Source organism: Oncorhynchus nerka, linkage group LG23 (assembly GCF_034236695.1).
Source record: "Oncorhynchus nerka isolate Pitt River linkage group LG23, Oner_Uvic_2.0, whole genome shotgun sequence".
In the NCBI taxonomy this organism is placed as follows: domain Eukaryota; kingdom Metazoa; phylum Chordata; class Actinopteri; order Salmoniformes; family Salmonidae; genus Oncorhynchus; species Oncorhynchus nerka.
Genome location: NC_088418.1, coordinates 43,173,667 through 43,197,892, shown reverse-complemented (window position 1 = coordinate 43,197,892; position 24,226 = coordinate 43,173,667). Strand labels below are relative to the sequence as shown.

General features: G+C 46.7%; 1 protein-coding gene across 4 annotated transcripts in view; it reads left to right on the top strand.

Moving 5' to 3' along the window:
* The window catches only part of tbc1d22a (TBC1 domain family, member 22a), a 181,392-nt gene that overhangs the window by 120,937 nt on the left and 36,229 nt on the right, over positions 1-24,226 (top strand). For all 4 annotated transcript variants that reach the window (XM_029630023.2, XM_029630021.2, XM_029630022.2 and 1 more), the window contains one exon: positions 11,546-11,673. In XM_029630023.2, coding sequence (XP_029485883.1) covers positions 11,546-11,673 — 128 coding nt within the window. The remainder of the gene's footprint in view (positions 1-11,545; positions 11,674-24,226) is intronic.

Sequence of the window (24,226 nt, the reverse complement as noted above, 5' to 3'; positions counted from 1 at the left end):
GTGTGGGGCTGTGTTTCTCTATAAGACCGAGGCTGATGTCTGATGTGAGACTATTGCAGCAGTAATACACATCTCTCCATCCTCTCCTCCTCTGTGTGGGGCTGTGTTTCTCTAAAAGACCGAGGCTGATGTCTGATGTGAGACTATTGCAGCAGTAATACACATCTCTCCATCCTCTCCTCCTCTGTGTGGGGCTGTGTTTCTCTAAAAGACCGAGACTGATGTCTGATGTGAGACTATTGCAGCAGTAATACACATCTCTCCATCCTCTCCTCCTCTGTGTTGGGCTGTGTTTCTCTAAAAGACCGAGACTGATGTCTGATGTGAGACTATTACAGCAGTGGGTGTCAGATCACCCCCCCCCCCCCTGTGTTCTCCTTTTCTCTGTTCCTTTCCTGTTTCCTTTCCCCTTCTCTCCCTCTCTCTTCTCTCTCCCTTTCTTTTCTCTCTCCCTTCCTTTTCTCTCTCCCTCTCTCTTCTCTCTCCCTCTCTTCTCTCTCCCCCTCCTCTCTCCCCTCTTCTCTCTCTCCCTCTTCTCTCTCTCCCTCTCTTCTCTCCCCCTCTTCTCTCCCCCTCTCTGGGCTTTGTTTATGTTTGACAGACTGATGCTGGACGCGGCAGCTCGTCCCCCTCTCTTCTCTCTCTCCCTCTCTGGGCTTTGTTTATGTTTGACAGACTGATGCTGGATGCGGCAGCTCGTCCCCCTCTCTTCTCTCTCTCCCTCTCTGGGCTTTGTTTATGTTTGACAGACTGATGCTGGACACGGCAGCTCGTCCCCCTCTTCTCTCTCTCCCTCTCTGGGCTTTGTTTATGTTTGACAGACTGATGCTGGACGCGGCAGCTCGTCCCCCTCTCTTCTCTCTCTCCCTCTCTGGGCTTTGTTTATGTTTGACAGACTGATGCTGGACGCGGCAGCTCGTCCCCCTCTCTTCTCTCTCTCCCTCTCTGGGCTTTGTTTATGTTTGACAGACTGATGCTGGACGCGGCAGCTCGTCCCCCTCTCTTCTCTCTCTCCCTCTCTGGGCTTTGTTTATGTTTGACAGACTGATGCTGGACGCGGCAGCTCGTCCCCCTCTTCTCTCTCTCCATCTCTGGGCTTTGTTTATGTTTGACAGACTGATGCTGGACGCGGCAGCTCGTCCCCCTCTCTTCTCTCTAGAAACACACTCCCCGTGGATGGATGGCCTGGGCAGTGTTGGAGCCTTAGAAAGGAGTCGATGCCAACGTGTTCACTCACTGTAGCATTTCAGGGATCAGTCGATCATGCCAACGTGTTCACTCACTGTAGCGTTTAGGGATCAGTCGATCATGCCAACGTGTTCACTCACCCTGCGTTGGGGTCACTGCTGTCTGTCATCAGCTGCCTGACCAGGGATGTCGTGGCGGTCGAGCTCGCACGTTTTGTTTTGTGCTTTTTAAGAACAGGGTTGATAGATGCGTGTTGATCTTAGATGTGTGGGTAGTAACATGTCATATGCTACGAGGAGTTTGTCAAGAACAGGAAGATGGTGTCCTTGTGCAGTGCATCATGGAGGATATGTACCAATGGAAATTGTCTATACGAGGCAAGAGCTATCCGCATTTGTAATCCTACTTTTAAGCAGAGAGTCCTGCGATGCCCCATGTTCCCCTGCTCCGTCGCGGCCCGCCCCACCACCACATCTCCCAGGCCCTTTAAACAGAACCAGGTATATGGAGATGAGTGTGTTTACAATTCAAATGAACGCGCTGAGGCGGTAGTGCACAGGGTGTGCTCTAGATAAACGAGGAGGAGGAGGAAACGGTCACCTTCCACCCAGGAGAGTGGGACGGGAACAAAAACCTGGTTTAAGCCAAAAGGGGAGGTTGTTTCTCATGCATTTAGCCTACCGCGGCTAATGACGTCCTTCTATAGTCCCTTTTTATTTTCTACTTGAGTTGATGTTACAGGTGACATCGGTCAGTGAGAGAGACACCGTTTTCCAGAAGTGTCGGGAGATGCAGACCGCTTATGGAGGTTTCTGTCCAGTAGTTATGATGGTCTGCTCCATCAGTCGGACCGTTAGGTGATTAGGTAGTGTGGCGTGAGATGACTCTTGTGGTGAAGGTGTGTTAGAACTGGGCAATATGGACAAGAATCCGTATCGCAATACATTCCCTGAATTGATACGATAAACGGAACGATGCTTAAAATGTGCACCACATTTAATAAATAGATGTATGATCCTTTAAACTACTGCTACTAGTTTGGTGGTTGTGGCCATCAGTTGTCCCATTAACTATCCACCATATCACCAAACGTACTTCATTTCAAGGCTACCTATCGTGATGGACGATGTCAGCAAAATGCTTGCGATAGCCGATCGGTGTGGACTTTGGTTTATCGGTCAGAACTTTGGTTTATCGTCCCCAGCGCTAGTGTGTCTGACTGATTCGGGACATGGGACACCAGGTGACTTAACGCTCTAGCCACTTAGTTCTGATCTGGATGCTGAGCTCTCCCTAACCTATTATCGATCGTCTCTCTGAGGCCCCGGGATTCCCCCCTTTGACTCGGTACCTAATACAGAGCCGTCTCTAGTCTGTGGAACGTCCCCTCCCCACCCCTGGCTGGCCCTGCTCCCCTCATTATGAAATGAACTGAATCCCCTCCACTCAGGAGCCAAAAGGCAGAACTGTCGCCGGGCGTTGTTTTCATTTTTTTTTTGCAACAATCAGGAGCTTCGCTCTAATTAGCGACGCCGTATTAAACCACAGCCCCGTTTTCTTATCGTGACACTAAAGCGTGTGATTTCTACCGTCACGCTAACGTTCACCGGAAGCTACAATCTATCTGCAATATTAAGGCTGATCTAGCCCCTAAAAAGAGAAGAGAAAAAACCCCCAGATGTTTCTCTCTCTCTCCATAAGGTTTGGAAATGTTTCCTCTGATCTCTCTCTCTCTCTGTTCTGTGTGAATACAGAATGCATTCAGGGTTCATCAGCACGGAAGTTGCTGAAGGTGAGTTTATTTATGCAAACGAAGGAGAGAAGCCGCACGGTTTCTGTAAGACTCCCGTGGTTCGATTGTTGAGGCAGAAGTATGAATAGAATTATAGGAAAAGAAGTTGACGAGTGTGTCTATGAAGAAAATAATTATCTTTCCTATGTTAGAAGGTATTGTTACTATTATTCCGTGTGTGTGTGTGTGTGTGTGTGTGTGTGTGTGTATGACTGTGCGTACGTGCATGTGATTACATGTCCATTGCTGAGCTTCATGTTGATCTGACATCAAGTCTCTGCCGTGAGGATTTAACCTGCAGTCACCCCTCTGTTCTCTCTGCCTCTCCTCTGAGCTCCTCTCATCTCCTCCAGACCTCTCAATCCACCGACACACAACCTATTGATTTACACAGGCCCATAGAGCTTGGCTCTCCTCTACCGTCTTAGCAGCACTATGCATATTGCTATATTGTTTACCGTAAAATCATCTCAAATATGCATCCATTCATTGGCATCAACAAATTATATTTGTTTATTGTGCTTTGAAGAGTTTTGTAAGTGAGAGTATGGAGGAGTTGTTCTTCATAGCTGGATTCTACTTTGATCATGGACACGAGTCGCTGGTCGAGGGTTTAGAATGTAGATCATAGTCCTCAGTGCTGCAGCGCTGTGTGTGATTGAAGTGGCGCAAAGATGGATGCACTGAATGACGTGTTCCTGCTGCTGTGACAAATGCAATCACTAGGAGCATACAGGCAGAGTCACACTCAACTGTCATCCTGGGATATAGAGTACACACACACACACACACACACACACACGTATATGATGCACAGTTTCGCTGAAGCTAAGAAGGCTTGTTGTCGTGTGTCTATCAATCTCCTTATGCAATCAACTTTGTCTGACACTGAAACATGATAAGGACAACGTCGGAGCTCAGTCACAGACGCAAAAAGACATGCTGTTGGTATGTCATGTGAAATGATTTAGAGGACCTATCTTTCAGGGTGCATGCTGTCAGAGTACTGGAGGTCTGGTCAAGTGGTAGAAAAAAAGCTCAGCAGAGAACTTATTCAGACAGGCAAGAACCCTGAAAATGGAGCTGAGGGGGAGGAGAAGAGAGGTGGATGAAGAAAGAGATCTAAGTAAAGAAAGAGAGATGAGGGACAAAGAGTGCGTTCGAGAGCGGGAGAGATAGATAGAGGGAGAGAGAATGAGGGAAGGGAGAGGGCCACGGCGTAGATGTAATCATGGGATGGAGGAGAGCAGAAGTCAGGGAGAAGTGTGGAGCTCAGCAGAATGCAGCTCAGCAGCATCGCTTGTCTTTTCCCTGACCCCTGACCTCCAACTGTGCTCCCGCTACCCAAATCTACCTAGCAGGCCGTGCGCTGCCAGTCGGCGTCTGCCGGAGTGCTAACCTCCCTACAAAACTCCACTAAACAAACAGTCCTGCTAACACTTGCCTCTTCTTCAGCATATTATAGTCTGACTTCTCGCAAACAGGATTAATGAGTTACCTTACCACTGAATTTGATTTGGTTCTGGTAGAGTACTTTTTAGGGCAAACGCTTTCAACCGCTGACTTGACTTAATTCACCCTCAACCAAGTCACCTTCCTGCTGTTTTAACTGCAGGCCTAATCATGTTAACTGTACTTAGTTGCCCACAACAGGTCTTCTAGATAGCTAGCCAGCTATTTTGTCGTCCTTAACGTAGGAGACACTCCTAGCAAGCCAATAGCCAGCCAACGTCTACTGAATAGAACTTTCGCATTCCGGTCGCATTCCGCGTCGCTCCACAGGTAGTATCACTTTTTCATTTCATTTCATTACAGTCCCAACGGTGTGATTTGTTTGATCGTAGCTAGCTACATAGCTAGTTACATAGCCGTCTTTGTTTCAAAGATAATTGTGTAGTCTAGAGCGATTTTCTAGGTTAGCTAGCCAGCTATTGTCGTTCTCCTAACGCAACGTAACGTAACCAACACTGCTAGCTAGCCAGCTAGCTCCCGATAAGCAGCACTGTAGAAACTTCACACTCAACGGTACGACTTGATTAGGGTAGTGTCAACAACGCAGCTAGCCTACCCCAGCAGTACTCTATCATTTTAATCATTTTAGTCAATTAGATTCTTGCTACGTAAGCTTAACTTTCTGAACATTCGAGACGTGTAGTCCACTTGTCATTCCAATCTCCTCTGCATTAGCGTAGCCTCTTCTCTAGCCTGTCAACCATGTGTCTGTCTATCCCTGTTCTCTCCTCTCTGCACAGACCATACAAACGCTCCACACCGCATGGCCGCAGCCACCCTAATCTGGTGGTCCCAGCGCGCACGACCCACGTGGAGTTCCAGGTCTCCGGTAGCCTCTGGAACTGCCGATCTGCGGCCAACAAGGCAGAGTTCATCTCAGCCTATGCCTCCCTCCAGTCCCTCGACTTCTTGGCTCTGACGGAAACATGGATCACCACAGACAACACCGCTACTCCTACTGCTCTCTCTTCGTCCGCCCACGTGCTCTCGCACACCCCGAGAGCTTCTGGTCAGCGGGGTGGTGGCACCGGGATCCTCATCTCTCCCAAGTGGTCATTCTCTCTTTCTCCCCTTACCCATCTGTCTATCGCCTCCTTTGAATTCCATGCTGTCACAGTTACCAGCCCTTTCAAGCTTAACATCCTTATCATTTATCGCCCTCCAGGTTCCTCGGAGAGTTCATCAATGAGCTTGATGCCTTGATAAGCTCCTTTCCTGAGGACGGCTCACCTCTCACAGTTCTGGGCGACTTTAACCTCCCCACGTCTACCTTTGACTCATTCCTCTCTGCCTCCTTCTTTCCACTCCTCTCCTCTTTTGACCTCACCCTCTCACCTTCCCCCTACTCACAAGGCAGGCAATACGCTCGACCTCATCTTTACTAGATGCTGTTCTTCCACTAACCTCATTGCAACTCCCTCCAAGTCTCCGACCACTACCTTGTATCCTTTTCCCTCTCGCTCTCATCCAACACTTCCCACACTGCCCCTACTCGGATGGTATCGCGCCGTCCCAACCTTCGCTCTCTCTCCCCCGCTACTCTCTCCTCTTCCATCCTATCATCTCTTCCCTCTGCTCAAACCTTCTCCAACCTATCTCCTGATTCTGCCTCCTCAACCCTCCTCTCCTCCCTTTCTGCATCCTTTGACTCTCTATGTCCCCTATCCTCCAGGCCGGCTCGGTCCTCCCCTCCCGCTCCGTGGCTCGACGACTCATTGCGAGCTCACAGAACAGGGCTCCGGGCAGCCGAGCGGAAATGGAGGAAAACTCGCCTCCCTGCGGACCTGGCATCCTTTCACTCCCTCCTCTCTACATTTTCATCCTCTGTCTCTGCTGCTAAAGCCACTTTCTACCACTCTAAATTCCAAGCATCTGCCTCTAACCCTAGGAAGCTCTTTGCCACCTTCTCCTCCCTCTTGAATCCTCCTCCCCCTCCCCCTCCTCCCTCTCTGCAGATGACTTCGTCAACCATTTTGAAAAGAAGGTCGACGACATCCGATCCTCGTTTGCTAAGTCAAACGACACCGCTGGTTCTGCTCACACTGCCCTACCCTGTGCTCTGACCTCTTTCTCCCCTCTCTCTCCAGATGACATCTCGCGTCTTGTGACGGCCGGCCGCCCAACAACCTGCCCGCTTGACCCTATCCCCTCCTCTCTTCTCCAGACCATCTCCGGTGACCTTCTCCCTTACCTCACCTCGCTCATCAACTCATCCCTGACCGCTGGCTACGTCCCTCCCGTCTTCAAGAGAGCGAGAGTTGCACCCCTTCTGAAAAACCTACACTCGATCCCTCCGATGTCAACAACTAGAGACCAGTATCCCTTCTTTCTTTTCTCTCCAAAACTCTTGAATGTGCCGTCCTTGGCCAGCTCTCCCGCTATCTCTCTCAGAATGACCTTCTTGATCCAAATCAGTCAGGTTTCAAGACTAGTCATTCAACTGAGACTGCTCTTCTCTGTATCACGGAGGCGCTCCGCACTGCTAAAGCTAACTCTCTCTCCTCTGCTCTCATCCTTCTAGACCTATCGGCTGCCTTCGATACTGTGAACCATCAGATCCTCCTCTCCACCCTCTCCGAGTTGGGCATCTCCGGCGCGGCCCACGCTTGGATTGCGTCCTACCTGACAGGTCGCTCCTACCAGGTGGCGTGGCGAGAATCCGTCTCCTCACCACGTGCTCTCACCACTGGTGTCCCCCAGGGCTCTGTTCTAGGCCCGCTCCTATTCTCGCTATACACCAAGTCACTTGGCTCTGTCATAACCTCACATGGTCTCTCCTATCATTGCTATGCAGACGACACACAATTAATCTTCTCCTTTCCCCCTTCTGACGACCAGGTGGCGAATCGCATCTCTGCATGTCTGGCAGACATATCAGTGTGGATGACGGATCATCACCTCAAGCTGAACCTCGGCAAGACGGAGCTACTCTTCCTCCCGGGAAGGACTGCCCGTTCCATGATCTCGCCATCACGGTTGACAACTCCATTGTGTCCTCGTCCCAGAGCGCTAAGAACCTTGGCGTGATCCTGGACAACACCCTGTCGTTCTCAAATAACATCAAGGCTGTGGCCCGTTCCTGTAGGTTCATGCTCTACAACATCCGCAGAGTACGACCCTGCCTCACACAGGAAGCGGCGCAGGTCCTAATCCAGGCACTTGTCATCTCCCGTCTGGATTACTGCAACTCGCTGTTGGCTGGGCTCCCTGCCTGTGCCATTAAACCCCTACAACTCATCCAGAACGCCGCAGCCCGTCTGGTGTTCAACCTTCCCAAGTTCTCTCACGTCACCCCGCTCCTCCGCTCTCTCCACTGGCTTCCAGTTGAAGCTCGCATCCGCTACAAGACCATGGTGCTTGCCTACGGAGCTGTGAGGGGAACGGCACCTCACTACCTCCAGGCTCTGATCAGGCCCTACACCCAAACAAGGGCACTGCGTTCATCCACCTCTGGCCTGCTCGCCTCCCTACCACTGAGGAAGTACAGTTCCCGCTCAGCCCAGTCAAAACTGTTCGCTGCTCTGGCCCCCCAATGGTGGAACAAACTCCCTCACGACGCCAGGACAGCGGAGTCAATCACCACCTTCCGGAGACACCTGAAACCCCACCTCTTTAAGGAATACCTAGGATAGGATAAAGTAATCCTTCTCCCCCCCCCCCCCCTTAAAAGACCTAGATGCACTATTGTAAAGTGGCTGTTCCACTGGATGTCATAAGGTGAAAGCACCAATTTGTAAGTCGCTCTGGATAAGAGCATCTGCTAAATGACTTAAATGTAAATGTAGATGTATTCCTAGCTGAAAGCAGGTGCTTCCCTCCTCCCTGGGTGTGCAACGGAGTAAAATAATGTTCTATATTGCATAAAGAGTGGCTCCGTAGTACTGAAACACTAATAATCATTCTCTCCCGCTCTCTGTTTTCCTCCCTAGCTATAACAGCTGTTCCTCTGTTCTACTGGCTCTAGAACAGATAAAACAATAACGAACTAATTAACTTCCAGGGGACCAGGACTCAGAACTCAGGCTATTCTCTCTCTGTAGAACGGTTCCTCTTCTCTTCTTACTTGAGCCAAGCCAACTCCTCTGATTACATGTGAGAAGTTTCATTTATTTCCTCCAGAGTGGTTATTCTGAGTGTTGGTTGCCTCTTATTAGGGAAGCTGTTTAGAGGTGATATATGACTGTGATTTATTCACTGTTAATGATGTTAGGCCTCTGTTGTTTATGCGGAGCATAGCTATGCCATAATTAAACTGTGGGGATGAGAGAGCGAGAGGAGTGTTCACTGTTTACCTCACCCTCCTGAGAGTGTCTGTGTGGGTGCGCATGCGAGAACCAACGAATGTGATTTGTTGACGGGTGTGTGTTGACACGTGTATGGTGAAAAATGAAGTGGATTGTGATGGGTACAGCAGGGGTGATGTGAATGCACACTTTACTCCCGGTAGCTAAAATGCAAGAGGAACTCCAAGCGAAACATTATGGAAAAGTAGCTTGCTACATTATTCTATTTATTTTACCTTTATTTAACTAGGCAAGTCAGTTAAGAACAAATTCTTATTTTCAATGACTGCCTAGGAACAGTGGGTTAACTGCCTGTTCAGGGGCAGAATGATAGATTTGTACCTTGTCAGCTCAGGGGTTTGAACTTGCAACCTTCCGGTTACTAGTCCAACACTAACCACTGCCGCCCCTATGATGAACATGACTACTCGGGTGGCCATGCATCGTTTTCCCCCTGTAAGCTAGTGTACTTATGTGTGGCTGCTGGCTATATAGTGTTGCACTTCTATTTTCATTTGGTGAAAAGGAAGCTAATTTCTGCCAAATGTGTGTCATTAATTTGTGTGTGAAGAGAAACCAGTTGCACTCCCCTGATCGCTCTATTGATGCAAACACTGTTAACTTTAAACATAAAATGCAAGTGAAATGGTTTAAAAAGCAGAAAATGCATATTTCTAAACGGTAATGCGACCTCTCTACAGAGTTGTCCTTTATGTCAGGACCGAACTAAGGTAGCTTCATTGTTCAGGGATCTGATCTGGAATCATTGTCCGTGTCACTGGTTAGAGAGGACTGATTGGATGTTTCAGAGCTTATTAATAGTCTTCGATTTATACACACTGGAGGTCTTCACAGATCCACCTGTACACGAATACCCAAGACACAATCCAGGACATGAGCGGTTCCCGATCCAGAATTGTAAATAATGTAACGGGTCTGGGTCAGAGCTGAGGTGATTGTCACGGGTCTCGGGTATGTGTCATTTTAACGGACTAGTCCGGAAGGGCCCTTACAGATCCAAACATAGCGGCTGCAGTAGAGAGACATTTTATCATGTATGCTGCTCTTGCTTTTCACAAGAGGAGTGTGGTGCATGTAGCTTGTTGTTGGCCAATTATAAGTCATCAAAGTGGCAATAGGCTCCGGTCATAAAGCCTCTGTGAAAAAGTTAGGAGACACACTACATGACCAAAAGTATGTGAACACCTGCTCGTCAAACGTCTCATTACAAAATATGGGCATTAATATGGAGTTGGTCCCCCTTTGCTGCTGTAACAGCCTGCACTCTTCTCTGAAAGCTTTCCACCAGACGTTGGAACATTGCTGCGGTTATTTGCTTCCGTTCAGCCTCTGGCGTATTAGTGAGGTCGGGCACTACTGTTGGCCGAATTAGCCCTGGCTCGCAGTCTGCGTTCCAATTCATCCCAAAGGTGTTCGATGGGGTTAAGGTCAGGGCTCTGTGCAAGCCAGTCAAGTTCTTCCACACCGATCTCGACAAACCATTTCTGTATGGACCTCACTTTGTAAATGGGGGCATTGTCATGCTGAAACAGGAAAAGTTCTTCCCCAACTTTTGCAACAAAGTTGGAAGCACAGAATCGTGATGTAGCTTTAAGATTTCCCTGCACTGGAACTAAGGGCTGAGCCCGGACCATGAAAAACAGCCCCAGACCATTATTCCTCCTCCACCAAACCTTGCAGTTGGCACTCTGCATTGGGGCAGGTATTGTTCTTCTGGCATCCGCCAAAAGGGTGATTCATCACTCCAGAGAACGCATTTCCACCGCTCCAAAGTCAACGCATGGCATTTTGCATGGTGATGTTAGGCTTGTGTGTGGCTGCTGGGCCATGGAAACCCATTTCATGAAGCTCCTGATGAACAGTTATTGTACTGGCGTTGCTTCCAGAGGCAGTTTGGAACTTGGTAGGGAGTGTTGCAACCGAGGGCAGTCAATTTTTACTCGCTCTGTGTTTCAGCACTCGGCGGTCCCGTTCTGTGAGCTTGTGGCCTTCCACTTCGCGGCTGAGCAGAGTTTGCTCCTAGACCTTTCTACTTCACAGCAACAGCACTTACAGTTGACCGGGGCAGCTCTAGGAGGGCATACATTTGACCAACTGACTTGTTGGAAAGGTGGCATCCTATGACGGTGCCACGTTGAATGTCACTGAGCTCTTCAGTAAGACCATTCTACAATGTTTGTCTAAAGCGATTGCATGGCTGTGTGCTCGATTGTATACACCTGTCAGCAATGGTTGTGGCTGAAATAGGGGCGTCCACATAATTTTGAATATATAGTACTCACTCGGAAATGACCGGATCTGGATCCGACCAGCTCTATACAGAATGGGTCTAGTTTTCCTCGGATCCGGGTGGGACCCGTGAAGACCTCTAATACACACACACACACACACACACACGCAAACAATACACACACACACACACTGTTATAATGCTGTCTTTCTCCTGAGCTATACAGTAGCTTTAATGTCCTTTTGAGAGGTCCACTGACAGCTATGTAATTACGGCGGTATTGTCTGACCACCCAGCCATCATTAGTGGAAAGAAAAAGGTGTGTGTGTGTGTGCTGTGGTTATCACAATGATCAGCAGCTCTCCATGTAAATGGCTCGTGTGTGTGTGTTCATCAGTGTCTGACGGTAGTGTGTTTGCATACTGTGTTGATCATTGTGCGTGCGTTGATCATTGTTTGATGGAAATGTGTGTGTTTCAGTTTAACAAGTCTGTGTGTGTGTGGGCGGGTGTGTTTCAGAAACGGTGCACGTCCACATGCAGCAGTATGAAGTGGAGTATCTCCAGTTTGCCTTCCGTTGGATGAACAACCTGCTGATGAGAGAGCTGCCGTTACGCTGCACGATACGCCTCTGGGACACCTACCAGGTGACACACCCACACACACCACAAACACACACGTACGTACGCACACATGCTGTACAAACGTGCGCGCAGGAACACACACACACACACACACACACACACACACACACACACACACACACACAAATCGTCACATTTCACTCACAGCGCGACGTGTGTGTGATTCAACCATTGTGTTCCTTCTGTCAGTCCTCTCATCTGTGGCCTGTACCTCTGGCTCTCGATCTCTCTCTCTGTCAGCAGCTCAGAGCAATGAGCCCATGCCTCAACGCCACTGAACTATTACTAAACAAAAGCCTTAACAAACCATCCTTCATCACTCCTCCCACCCCTCCCCTCAGAGTGTAGGACCTCTGAAAGGCTGCAATGGGACAGTGGTGCAGTGCTCTGGCTTGGCACTGAAGGGCCACAGTGTCTGATTTTCTGGGAACTTACCTGTCTTACTAGAACCTGGCAGTTCGTCAATGACATGAATTGATCGAGGATCAAAAGAACTGCATTACTGACTGGTTCTGTGTAGGAGGAATGTGTATGTGTTTTGTATTGTGTTCCTTTGCCTCAGCCGTGCGTCATCTAAGGTAGCCTATTATACATGTATATGTGTATATACAGTTGAAGTGGGAAGTTTACATACACTTAGATTGGAGTCATTCACTTTTTTTCAACCACTCTACAAATTTCTTGTTAACAAACTATAGTTTTAGCAGGTCGGTTAGGACATCAACTTTGTGCATGACACTACATTTTTCCAACAATGGTTTACAGACAGATTATTTCACTTAGAATTCACTGTCACAATTCCAGTGGGTCAGAAGTTTACATACACTAAGTTGACAGGGCTTTTAAACAGCTTGGAAAATTCCAGAAAATGGTGTCATGGCTTTAGAAGCTTTTGATAGGCTAATTGACATCATTTGAGTCAATTGGAGGTTTATCTGAGGATGTATTTCAAGGCCTACCTACAAACTCAGTGCCTCTTTGCTTGACATCATGGGGAAATCAAAATAAATCACCCAAGACTGCAGAAAAAAATTATAGACCTCCACAAGTCTAGTTCATCCTTGGGAGCAATTTTCAAATGCCTGAAGGTGCCACGGTCATCTTTTCAAACAATAGTATGCAAGTATAAACACCACTGGATCATGCAACCATCATACCGCTCAGGAAGGAGACGTGTTCTGCCTCCTAGATATTAACGTACTTTGGCGCGAAAAGTGCAAATCAATCCCAGAACAACAGCAAAGGACCTTGTGAAGATGCTGGAGGAAACAGGTACACAAGTGTCTATATCCACAGTAAAACGAGTCCTATATCGACATAACCTGAAAGGCCGCTCAGCAAGGAAGAAGCCACTGCTCCAAAAACTCCATAAAAAAAGCCAGACTACGCTTTGCAACTGCACATGGGGACAAAGATCGTACTTTTTTGGAGAAATGTCCTCTGGTCTGATGAAACAAAAATAGAACTGTTTGGCCATAATGACCATTGTTATGTTTGGAGGGAAAAGGAGAAGGCTTGCAAGCCGAAGAACACCATCCCAACCGTGAAGCACTGCAGTGTCAGCATCATGTTGTGGGGCTGCTTTGCTGCAGGAGGGGCTGGTGCACTTCACAAAATAGATGGCAACGTGAGGAAATTATGTGGATATATTGAAGCAACATCTCAAGACATCAGTCAGGAAGTTGAAGCTTGGTCGCAAATGGATCTTCCAAATGGACAATGACCCCAAGCATACATCCAAAGTTGTGGCAAAATGGCTTAATGACAACAAAGTCAAGCTATTGGACTGGCCATCACAAACCCCTGACCTCAATCCTATAGAAAATGTGTGGGCAGAACTGAAAAAGTGTGTGCGAGCAAGGAGGCCTACAAACCTGACTCAGTTACACCAGCTCTGTCAGGAGGAATGGGCCAAAATTCACCCAACTTATTGTGGGAAGCTTGTGGAAGGCTACCCAAAACATTTGACCCAAGTTAAACAATTTGAATTGCAATGCTACTTGAGTGTATGTACATTTCTGACCCACTGGGAATGTGATGAAAGAAATAAAAGCTGAAATCAATCATTCTCTACAATTATTCAGTATATGCACACACATTTCACATTCTTAAAATGCAGTGGTGATCCTAACTGACCAAAGCAGGGAATCTTTACTAGGATTAAATGTCAGGAATTGTGAAAAACTGAGTTTAAATGTATTTGGCTACGGTTTATGTAAACTTCCGACTTCAACTGTATATCTAAAAGATTGATGGGATTGGGGTGACTCTTGACTTTCCTTTATTTTCTTTTAAAATGCTAATCTCATTCTCTCGTTGTCTCTCATTCACTTTGTCTCTGTCACTCACTCACTCACACACACATACATACAGTAGCTCTTGGGTGGCACTGGCTTTTCACTTGATTCTACTAATCAGCTATTTCCTTTAGTTCATATGAGGACTTTAGAATTTAACTGTTGGTCAAAACTCTCCAGCCCTATCGACGAGCCACACATCGGCTTCCATACTATTTTTTAAATTTAATTTATTTCACCTTTATTTAACCAAGTAGGCTCGTTGAGAACAAGTGCTCATTTAACACTGCGACCTGGCCAAGATAAAGCAAAGCAGGGCGACACAAACAGCACAGTTTTACACATGGAATCAACAAACATACAGTCAATAGCACAATAGTACACAGGGATGCCAGAGAGCAGATAGCCATCTCAAGCCCTGTGACTTCCAACAGCCGTGTGTGTGTGTGGTCTGACAGTCGCAGTGGCTTTTCTTTTGTTTACCTCAAAGTGTTAGAGGGAGGAAGATATGGAGGGCTTCCTCTGTACCTCTGTCTCCGCCACTATCAGACCCTGCCATTGATTTTGACGCTTGTTGACGTGTACTTTGTGGTGTGGGCTCAACGGACACGGTCTCTTGTTAGGATAACACCAGGAGTCAATAATAGCAGGATATTACTTAATGCGTCTCTATTGATTCTTCGTTGTGTTGGAGTATAAAATGTGTGTGTTTGTGTGTGTACCTTATGGGATGTGGAGGAAGTTGACCCTCTCCTGATGACTCACTTTAATTACCGTGGCAACTGCGTTTTTAGTGGGGGCGCTCGGAGGGTAGCGGGGTGTAATTGTGTACCTATTCCGCTTTACCCTCTGTATTGACTGGGAGAGTGAAGGTTGTCGATTCAGTCAGAGCATTATGAAACGTAATAAGAAACGTAATAAGAAGGCAGAAGCCCCTTAGTGACACGAGAAAGTCACTGACCGTTCGGTATGGGGTTAGTCTATAAACTCTCACGACAGGAAGTCTGTAACACTCTCTAGGTCACTGCTCTGACTGCGAATGAACTCACGCAGGTAAGTTCCCACGTCGTAATCCCAGAGAGCAGCAGTCAGGAAGGCCTCTAAAGTTCAGCTTTTATGAACTCGACACTATGAGACGCTGCCTACCAAAAGTGAACTGCAGATAAAACTCAATTGATTTCCATCAGTGAATTATTGGTAGTAAATCACATAGTCAGAGCCTAGCCTACTTTCTCCAAAAACACTTCTGGGCTCTGCCTCTGCAAGCCATGGCAAATATGAAGTATGTACTGCCTGTACTACAGAACCACAGACTATGTGTTGTGATAAGGAATAACTGTCTAGATGTCATACTTGCTGATATTAGTTTTTGGAGGTTTGAGTGGTGACTGAGTGGAGTTTTTCTAATCAACGGTCGGGCCTGCGGGGAGCGACTGCGACAGGAATTAAACCCTGAGTGGTTGACCTTTTGGGCTAACAACCTCAGTTATGACCGTAAGATCACTGCCAACAACCTGTCTACAGGGACCTCTCAATCCTCCATCTGGCTCCTCATCTCCACCCACCCCCCCAACACACACACACAGTATATGCACACTCATACGGCACACACTCAAGTCTCACACACACTCATACGTAGCTAAGGGGTAAAAAGCTGTGTGTGATACTCCATCAGTTAAAGACAACCTCTACATGCCGTACTCTCAGATATGTGGTTCTGCCATAGTGGGGGTTTACATCCAAGCTGGGTCTACAGTGTGGAATTGACCCCTTCCCCAATCATTTTGAGTAGGAGGAAAACGACTCATAAACGGGGGCATTTTATGTCTGTGCACAAAGGTAATGTACAGTGCCATCAGAAAGTATCTCCCCCCCCCACACTCCACTGTCTAAGTGGAATTATGTTTTTAGATATTTTTACAAATGAATACAAAATGTACAGTTGGAATGTCAATAAGTATTCAACCACTTTGTTATGGCAAGCCTAAATCATTTCTAGAGTAAATATTGGCTTAATAAGTTGCTTGTACTCTCTGAATGCAATATTTTTTTTTCACATGATTTTTTTTGTCTACGTCATCTCTTTACCCCACACATGGAATAAGTCTAGCAGTTAATTTCAAACACAGGTTAAAGCACCAAGACCAGGGAGGTTTTCCAGTGGTTTACAAAGAAGGGTACATATTGGTAAATAGATTAAAATGCAGAATATCCCTTTGAGCATTGTGAAGTTATTAATTACGCTTTGGATGGTCTTATCTATCATGTCTAGACGTCAAAGATACAGGCGTCCTTCCTAACTTAGTTGCCGGATAGGAAGGAAACCACTCAGGGATTTTACCATGAGCCAATGGTGACTTTAAAACAGTTACAGAGCTTAATGGCTGTGACAGGAGAGAACTGAGGATGGATCAACAACATTGTAGTTACTCCACAACACTAACCTAATTGACAGAGTGAAAAGAAGAGAGCCTGGACAGAATAAAACGTATTCCAAAAACATGCATCCTGTTTGCAATAAGGCTCTAAAGTAATACTTCAAAAATGTGGCCAAGAAATTCACTTTGTGTCCTGAATACGAAGCGTAATGTTTGGGGCAAATCCAGCACCTCACTAAGTACCACTCTTCATATTTTCAAGCATGGTGGTGGCTGTGTCATGTCATGGATATGGTTGTTGTCTGCAAGGACTATGGAGTTTTTTAGGATACAAATAAAAGGACTAGAACTAACATTCCTTGACTTTCCTGCAGTCAGGATGCCAATTGCACGCTCCCTCCATAACCTGAGACATCTGTGGCATTGTGTTGTGTGATAAAACTGCACATTTTAGTAGCCTTTTATTGTCCCCACACCATGTGCACCTGTGTAAAGATCTTGCTGTTTAATCAGCTTCTTTTATACGGCACACCTGTCAGGTGGATGGATTATCTTGGCAAAGGAGAAATGCTCACCAACAGGAATGTATGGAGCATTTCTGGGATCTTTTATTTCAGCTCATGAAACATGGGACCAACACTTTACATGTTGCATTTATATTTTTGTTCCGTGTCAATTATTAAATGAATGGGAAGACTTAAATGGCTGTCCTAGCAATGATCATCAACCAACTTGACAGAGCTTGCAAATAATAATTTGCAAATATTGTACAATCCAAGTGTAAAAAGCTTTTAAAGATTCACCCAGCAAGACTTGGCTGTAACCACTGCCAAAGGTTCTTCTACAAAGTATTGACTCAGGGGTTTGAATACTCATGTAAATGAGATATTTCTGTATTTCATTTTTTTTTTAAATGTGCTAATTTGACTGAGTATTTTGTGTAGATGGGTGAGAAAGTATATTAAATCCTATTTGAAGTAAGGCTGTAACACAACAAAATGTGTCGTAACTCAAGGGGTGTTAATACATACTGAAGTCACTATGGTTTATATAGTAACCCAGTAACTGAATTGAAGGCTAGGCACTGAGAATAACTTTGAAGTATAGACTGCTGTAGCAAGGTGACGTGATTATCAATAATTATACAACTTGAAAAAGTATACCATAAAGGAGAGTTTAAAACTAAGAGAACAGATTCATTCCACACTCAATTCAAGTGTAATTTCCTCCACACAAGCCAAAAATAGAATGTAATTCATTACTTTAATATTTAATGCGTTTGCAAAATAGTTGAGAATGACGACAGTCTTTCCCCCCTTCTCTGAGGGACCTGTGACACTGTCCCTCCCTCACTCATTTCCTTTCCTTTCCTCATGCCCCTGAGACTGTCTGTGTCACAGTAAAGGCATCAGCATGCTTCAGTGACGCCTTGCTTCGACAAACTAAAAACCTTTCCCCGCTTTGAGGATAATACTGTGGGCTCTTCTTCGACATTTAAACACGTTAACCCTCTCAAGGCTGCCGGCCCAGACGGCATCCCTAGCCACGTCCTCAGAGCAGATATTTAGACCAGCAGCCTGTTGTGTTTACGGACATATTCAATCTCTCCCTATCCCATTCTGCTGTCCCCACATGTTTCAAGATGGTCACCGTTGTTCCTGTGCCCAAGAAGGCAAAGGTAACTGAACTAAATGACTATCGACCCGTAGCACTCACTTATGTCATCATGAAGTGCTTTGAGAGGCTAGTCAAGGGTCATATAATCTCCACCTTACCTGCCCCAATAGGTCCACAGACAATGCAATCGCCATATGGACAAGTGGAATACCTATGTAAGAATGTTGTTAATTGACTATAGCTCAGCATTCAACACCATAGTACCCACCAAGCTCATCATTAAGCTAGGTCTCAACCCCGCCCTGTGCAACTGGGTCCTGGACTTCCTGACAGGCCACCCCCGGCTGGTGAAGGTAGTTAACATCTCCACTGATCCTCAACACTGGGGCCCCACAAAGGTGCATGCTCAGCCCCCTCCTGTACTCCCTTTCACCCATGACTGCGTGGCCACGCACGCCTCCAACTCAATCAAGTTTGCAGACGACACAAGTTGTAGGCTTTATTACCAACATCGACGAGACAGCCTAAAGGGAGGAGGTGAGGGCACTCGGTGTCTGGGGTGTCAGCAAAATAAACTCTTCACTCAAAGTCAACAAAACAAAGGAGATGATCGTGGACTTTAGTTAACAGCAGAGGGAGCACCCTCCTATCCACATCGACGGGACAGCAGTGGAGAAGGTGGAAAGTTCCTCGGCATACTCATCCCGGACAACTGAAATAGTCCACCCACACAGACAGTGTGGTGAAAAAGGCGCAACAGCGCCTCTTCATCCTCAGGAGGCTGAAGACATTTGGCTTGTCACCTAAAACCCTCACAAACTTTTACAGATGCACAATTGAGAGCATCCTGTCGGGCTGTATCACCACCTGGTACAGCAACTGCACAGCCCACAGCAGCAAGGCTCTCCAGAAGGTAGTGCGGTCTGCACAATGCATCACCGCACCGGGGGCAAACTACCTGCAATCCAGGACACCTACCTCACCGATGTCACAGGAAGGCCAGAAAGATCATCAAGGAAAACAACCACCAACAAACACTGCCTGTTCACCCCGCTACCTACCGTCCAGAAAACGCGAGGTCAGTACAGGTGTATTAAAGCTGGGACCGAGAGACTGAAAAACAATTTATATCTCAAGGCCATCAGACTGCTAAACAGCCATCACTAACACAGAGAGGCTGCTTCCTATATAGACTTGAAATAATTGACCACTTTAATAAATGAATCACTAGTCACTTTAATAATGCCACTTTAATCTAGTTTACATATCTTGCATCACTCATCTCATATATATATATATATAATATAATGCTAAAAAAAATAAAGGGAACACTTAAACAACACAATGTAACTCCAAGTCAATCACACTTCTGTGAAATCAAACTGTCCACTTAGGAAGCAACACTGATTGACAATACATTTCACATGCTTTTGTGCAAATGGAATAGACAACGGGTTGAAATTATAGGCAATTAGCAAGGCACCCCCAATAAAGGAGTGGTTTTGCAGGTTGTGACCACAGACCACTTCTCAGTTCCTATGCTTCCTGGCTGATGTTTTGGTCATTTTTGAATGCTGGCGATGCTTTCACTCTAGTGGTAGCAGGAGACGGAGTCTACAACCCACACAAGTGGCTCAGGTAGTGCACCTCATCCAGGATGGCCCATCAATGCGAGCTGTGGCAAGAAGGTTTGCTGTGTCTGTCAGCGTAGTGTCCAGAGCATGGAGGCGCTACCAGGAGACAGACCAGTACAAAAGGAGACGTGGAGGAGGCCGTAGGAGGGCAACAAACCAGCAGCAGGACCGCTACCTCCACCTTTGTGCAAGGAGGAGCATGAGGAGCACTGCCAGAGCCCTGCAAAAATGTGCATGTGTCTGCTCAAACGGTCAGAAACATACTCCATGAGGGTGGTATGAGGGCCCGACGTCCACAGGTGGGGGTTGTGCTTACAGCCCAACACCGTGCAGGACGTTTGGCATTTGCCAGAGAACACCAAGATTGGAAAATTTGCCACTGGCTGTGCTCTTCACAGATGAAAGCAGGTTCACACTGAGCACGTGACAGAGTCTGGAGACGCCGTGGAGAATGTTCTGCTGCCTGCAACATCCTCCAGCATGACCGGTTTGGAGGTGGGTCAGTCATGGTGTGGGGTGGCATTTCTTTGGGGGGCCGCACAGCCCTCCATGTGCTCGCCGGAGGTAGCCTGACTGGCATTAGGTACCGAGATGAGATCCTCAGACCACTTGTGAGACCATATGCTGGTGCAGTTGGCCCTGAGTTCCTCCTAATGCAAGACAATGCTAGACCTCATGTGGCTGGAGTGTGTCAGCAGTTCCTGCAAGAGGAAGGCATTAATGCTATGGACTGGCCAGCCCGTTCCTCAGACCTGAATCCAATTGAGCACATCTGGGACATCATGTCTCGCTCCATCCACCAACGCCACGTTGCACCACAGACTGTCCAGGAGTTGGCGGATGCTTTAGTCCAGCTCTGGGAGGAGATCCCTCAGGAGACCATCCGCCACCTCATCAGGAGCATGCCCAGGCGTTGTAGGGAGGTCATACAAGCACGTGGAGGCCACACACACTACTGAGCCTCATTTTGACTTGTTTTAAGGACGTTACATCAAAGTTGGATCAGCCTGTAGTGTGGTTTTCCACTTTAATTTTGAGTGTGACTCCAAATCCAGACTTCCATGGGTTGATAAATTTGATTTCCATTGATAATTTTGGTGTGATTTTGTCAGCACATTCAACTATGTGTAGAAAGTATTTAATAAGAATATTTCATTCATTCAGACCTAGGATGTGTTATTTTAGTGTTCTCTTTATTTTTTTGAGCAGTGTGTACATATATATATATATATATATATATATAGTGTGTTATACCGTGTCTTGCCTATGCCGCTCTGTCATTGCTCATCCATATATTCATATATTCTTATTCCATTCCTTAGATTTGTGTGTATTAGGTAGGTGTTGTGGAATTGTTAGATTGCATGTTAGTTATTGCTGCGTTGTCGGAACTAGAAGCACAAGCATTTCGCTACACTCACAATAACATCTGCTAACCATGTGTATGTGACCAATAACACTTGATTTGATTTGTTTCCAAGCCTGTAGAATATAGGCTGTAGAAGGTCACGTATAGAATGTTCTACATCGAGTTGCAACATAAGTGTTCGGTTTCACAGTTTGTGCTTGTTTTCATGAAAGCCAGAGAAAAGTGCAAAGCTATGTCAGAGAGAGTGCTTATTGGTTTCGTGTGTGTGTGTGTGAGAGCCTCTAAGCCTCGACAGGGCAGTATTGTGCCATTTAGAGCAGCAGTATGTCAGGGGAGGGTTTAACCTGTGTTGAAATTCTCTCTCTGCAGTCAGCCCATCTGCTCCCTCCACGCTGCTCTCCAACACATCCTCCCTATGTAACGCCATGCGTCCGTGTGCACTCGAGACATTCTCATTTATTTTTTGTCACCTGCTCTAGTTGCTTTTTCAATTACTTACATGTACGTGTGTGTGTGTGATTTAATAGCAATGATCTGCTACATGAATTCCTGTTCACACAGTCTAACCGCGTCCATGTGGGTTTATTCTATTTCTTTCAGGTTGGTATTAGCCGTCCCACGACTGCCGTGCCATCGTGTGCGTTTGTGGCATGATAACCAATGCTGTGTGCTGTGGCCTTTATTATACAGTGTAGTCATTGGTTGGGTCCTTTATCCGCTCTCACAGGTAGTTACAGTGGACAGACCTGACTAGAGGTGGAAACGCCTGCAGCCAGCCCTAGGGCTACTCCCGTGTGTGTGTGTGTGTGTGTGTGTGTCACATTAATGCAGGCAGGATCGGGGCATGTACTGTACAGGCCTTAGGGGTTCTGCTGCTGACTGCTGTACGGTGGTGGTTCATCACAGGTGAAATGTCAAACAGGCTACGTAATGCAGAAGCCAGCCACAGCTGTTCACACAGAGAAGTTTATGTGTGAATTACCGATTTTGTATTAGTAATGTGACTGGCTGGACTGAAAAAAGGCTAAGTATGATTTTGAAGGTGGGCTACCATTGAGTGTGTGTGAGTGTGCCAGAGAGAAAGACAAAGTGTGTGTTTGCATGTAATGGATGTTCATGTTTTGCTTCTTATCATCCCCCTTCTCCACACACCACTGTTCCTTAAACCCCTCACACACACACTCACACTGTTCCCACCCCTCCCGCCACGCTCCGCTCGTCCCTGACAGAGGGGTGTCCAAATGATCCTTGTTGCACAGAGCATGAAATGAGCAAGTGGCTCTGTGTGAAGGCATTAGCATGGGGGTGTTTAAGGAGCAGAAAGGCCCTCCCTTCTGTGTAACCGGGAAGATAGAAACACAGTGTGCATGGTGCAGAATGTGTGTTGCTTTAAAGGTTTGGGAATTGCCAGGGACCTCGCAATACGGTATTATAACTATATTTAGGGCAATTTCCTCCTCCAGGCTAGATGGACGTCATATCCTACAATATGTGTCTCCCCTTTTCATTGCCCTTGATTAGATGGATGCATTCAAGACTATGTCGTTCTCAGTTTTTCAGTTTCAGCAGAGTAGCCTGCCTTGTCATTTTTGTGGTATTAATTGTTTTGCTATGGTTTCCAGGCAGGGACAGTAAAGTGGTGTAGAATTGCATGAACTATGTTTATAAAAGGACAAAAACTTTTTTTTTTTCCTGGGATAAAAAAAATGTCACTAGCTGGGGCTGAGCTCTGGGTGTGTGCAAAGAAAGGAGAAGAGAAGCAAAAAGGTATTTTCCGCGAACAGTGAGTCCGTTATATTATTAGCCTAATTTATGGACTATCCATTAGGAATAGTACACTATCTTACATTAATCTGCACATGCGATGAGAGATGCATGGAATACTTATCATAGAATTTTTTTTAAATGACATGATTTTTTGTTGTTGTTGCTTCCCCAAACTTGAAACTCACGCGCTGCCATTGTCCCTATTCTTACTTAAAATGTAAGCGGTATCATTGACAATGGTATATTCAACATTTGTCTGTTCTGATTTGTCCTTATTTATTTTCCTGGTTGACTATATTGTCAGAGACTCCTGTAATGTTTTACCTTAGTACATTGTCTATCCAGAGAGAGATCAGGAAAGAGAGAATGACAAATGGAGACTGCAGGGCTTAGAGAGAGAGAGAGAAGTAATGAGAGAGATGGAGAAGAGAACCAGTGTACCTCTGCAGGAAACAGGAACGGCAACATGATCCTCAGGGATGTGGCCCCAGCTCCTTTACCCCTCCCCTCCAGGCCCCCAGGGGCCTCCTAATGATTGGCTGATTGGTGACACAGAGAGCCAATCCCCAGCAGACACAGACAGGGTTAGAGGTTGGGTCAGCCACGCGGCCCCAAGCATCAATACTTCATCTGTTCTGCTCTCTATAAAACATAGAACTCTGCCGCTTCGCTCACTCCATCTCTATACCTCTGCTCTGATGCACTGCTCGCTATCTTTCTCGTCCTCTCTCCTCCACTGCACTGTTGGCTTCACCCCTCTGTCTCTCTGTCCTTGTCCTATGCTGTAGACCTTCAAACACACTGACAAGCTGTGTCAGAATGCATTCAGGACTGAGCTTTTACGTGAGGCCACTCATTGACACACAGGACCCAACAAACACCATAAACCCCTTGATGTGGTTTCACAGTGCTCTGGCTTGCATTACACTGCAGCATTTCGCCATACCCCCTGTGTATGAAGTGTTGCTGCTGAACTGACTCCGCTCGCTCGCACATATGCACACACACACACACACGTCCTTCCTAGGGATGTCCTGTGGCTCCCTCAGGATACAGCAACAGGCCTTTAGCATGATTTTTTTTCTACACACACACACACACCACCCACTACCTCAACTCTCCTGACTACTCTCACCTTCAGGGTTTGAATCCTGTTGTGATCAGTTTTCCACACAGAGCTGACGTTTAGTCCCACATCAAACAGGACTGTTTAAGGGTTATATGACAGAACAGCTAGCGATGCAGTTTGGAGCACCTGACTCTGCACCTCTCTCCTCTGATCTCACAGAGAACCTCTGTACTATACACCATGTCTGCAGGTCAGGCCTGCTTCTCCAGTACTGTGACTCTGACACCGGGACTGGCACCAGGAATAACAATAGGGAAGGAGCTTGGAGATGGAAGTTGAGAAGTTTGACGGCACACTAGAGAAACGTAAAGTCAGAAATGATCACAGGGTTTACTGTGGTCTTTTAGTGAAGACTTCTATGGCGT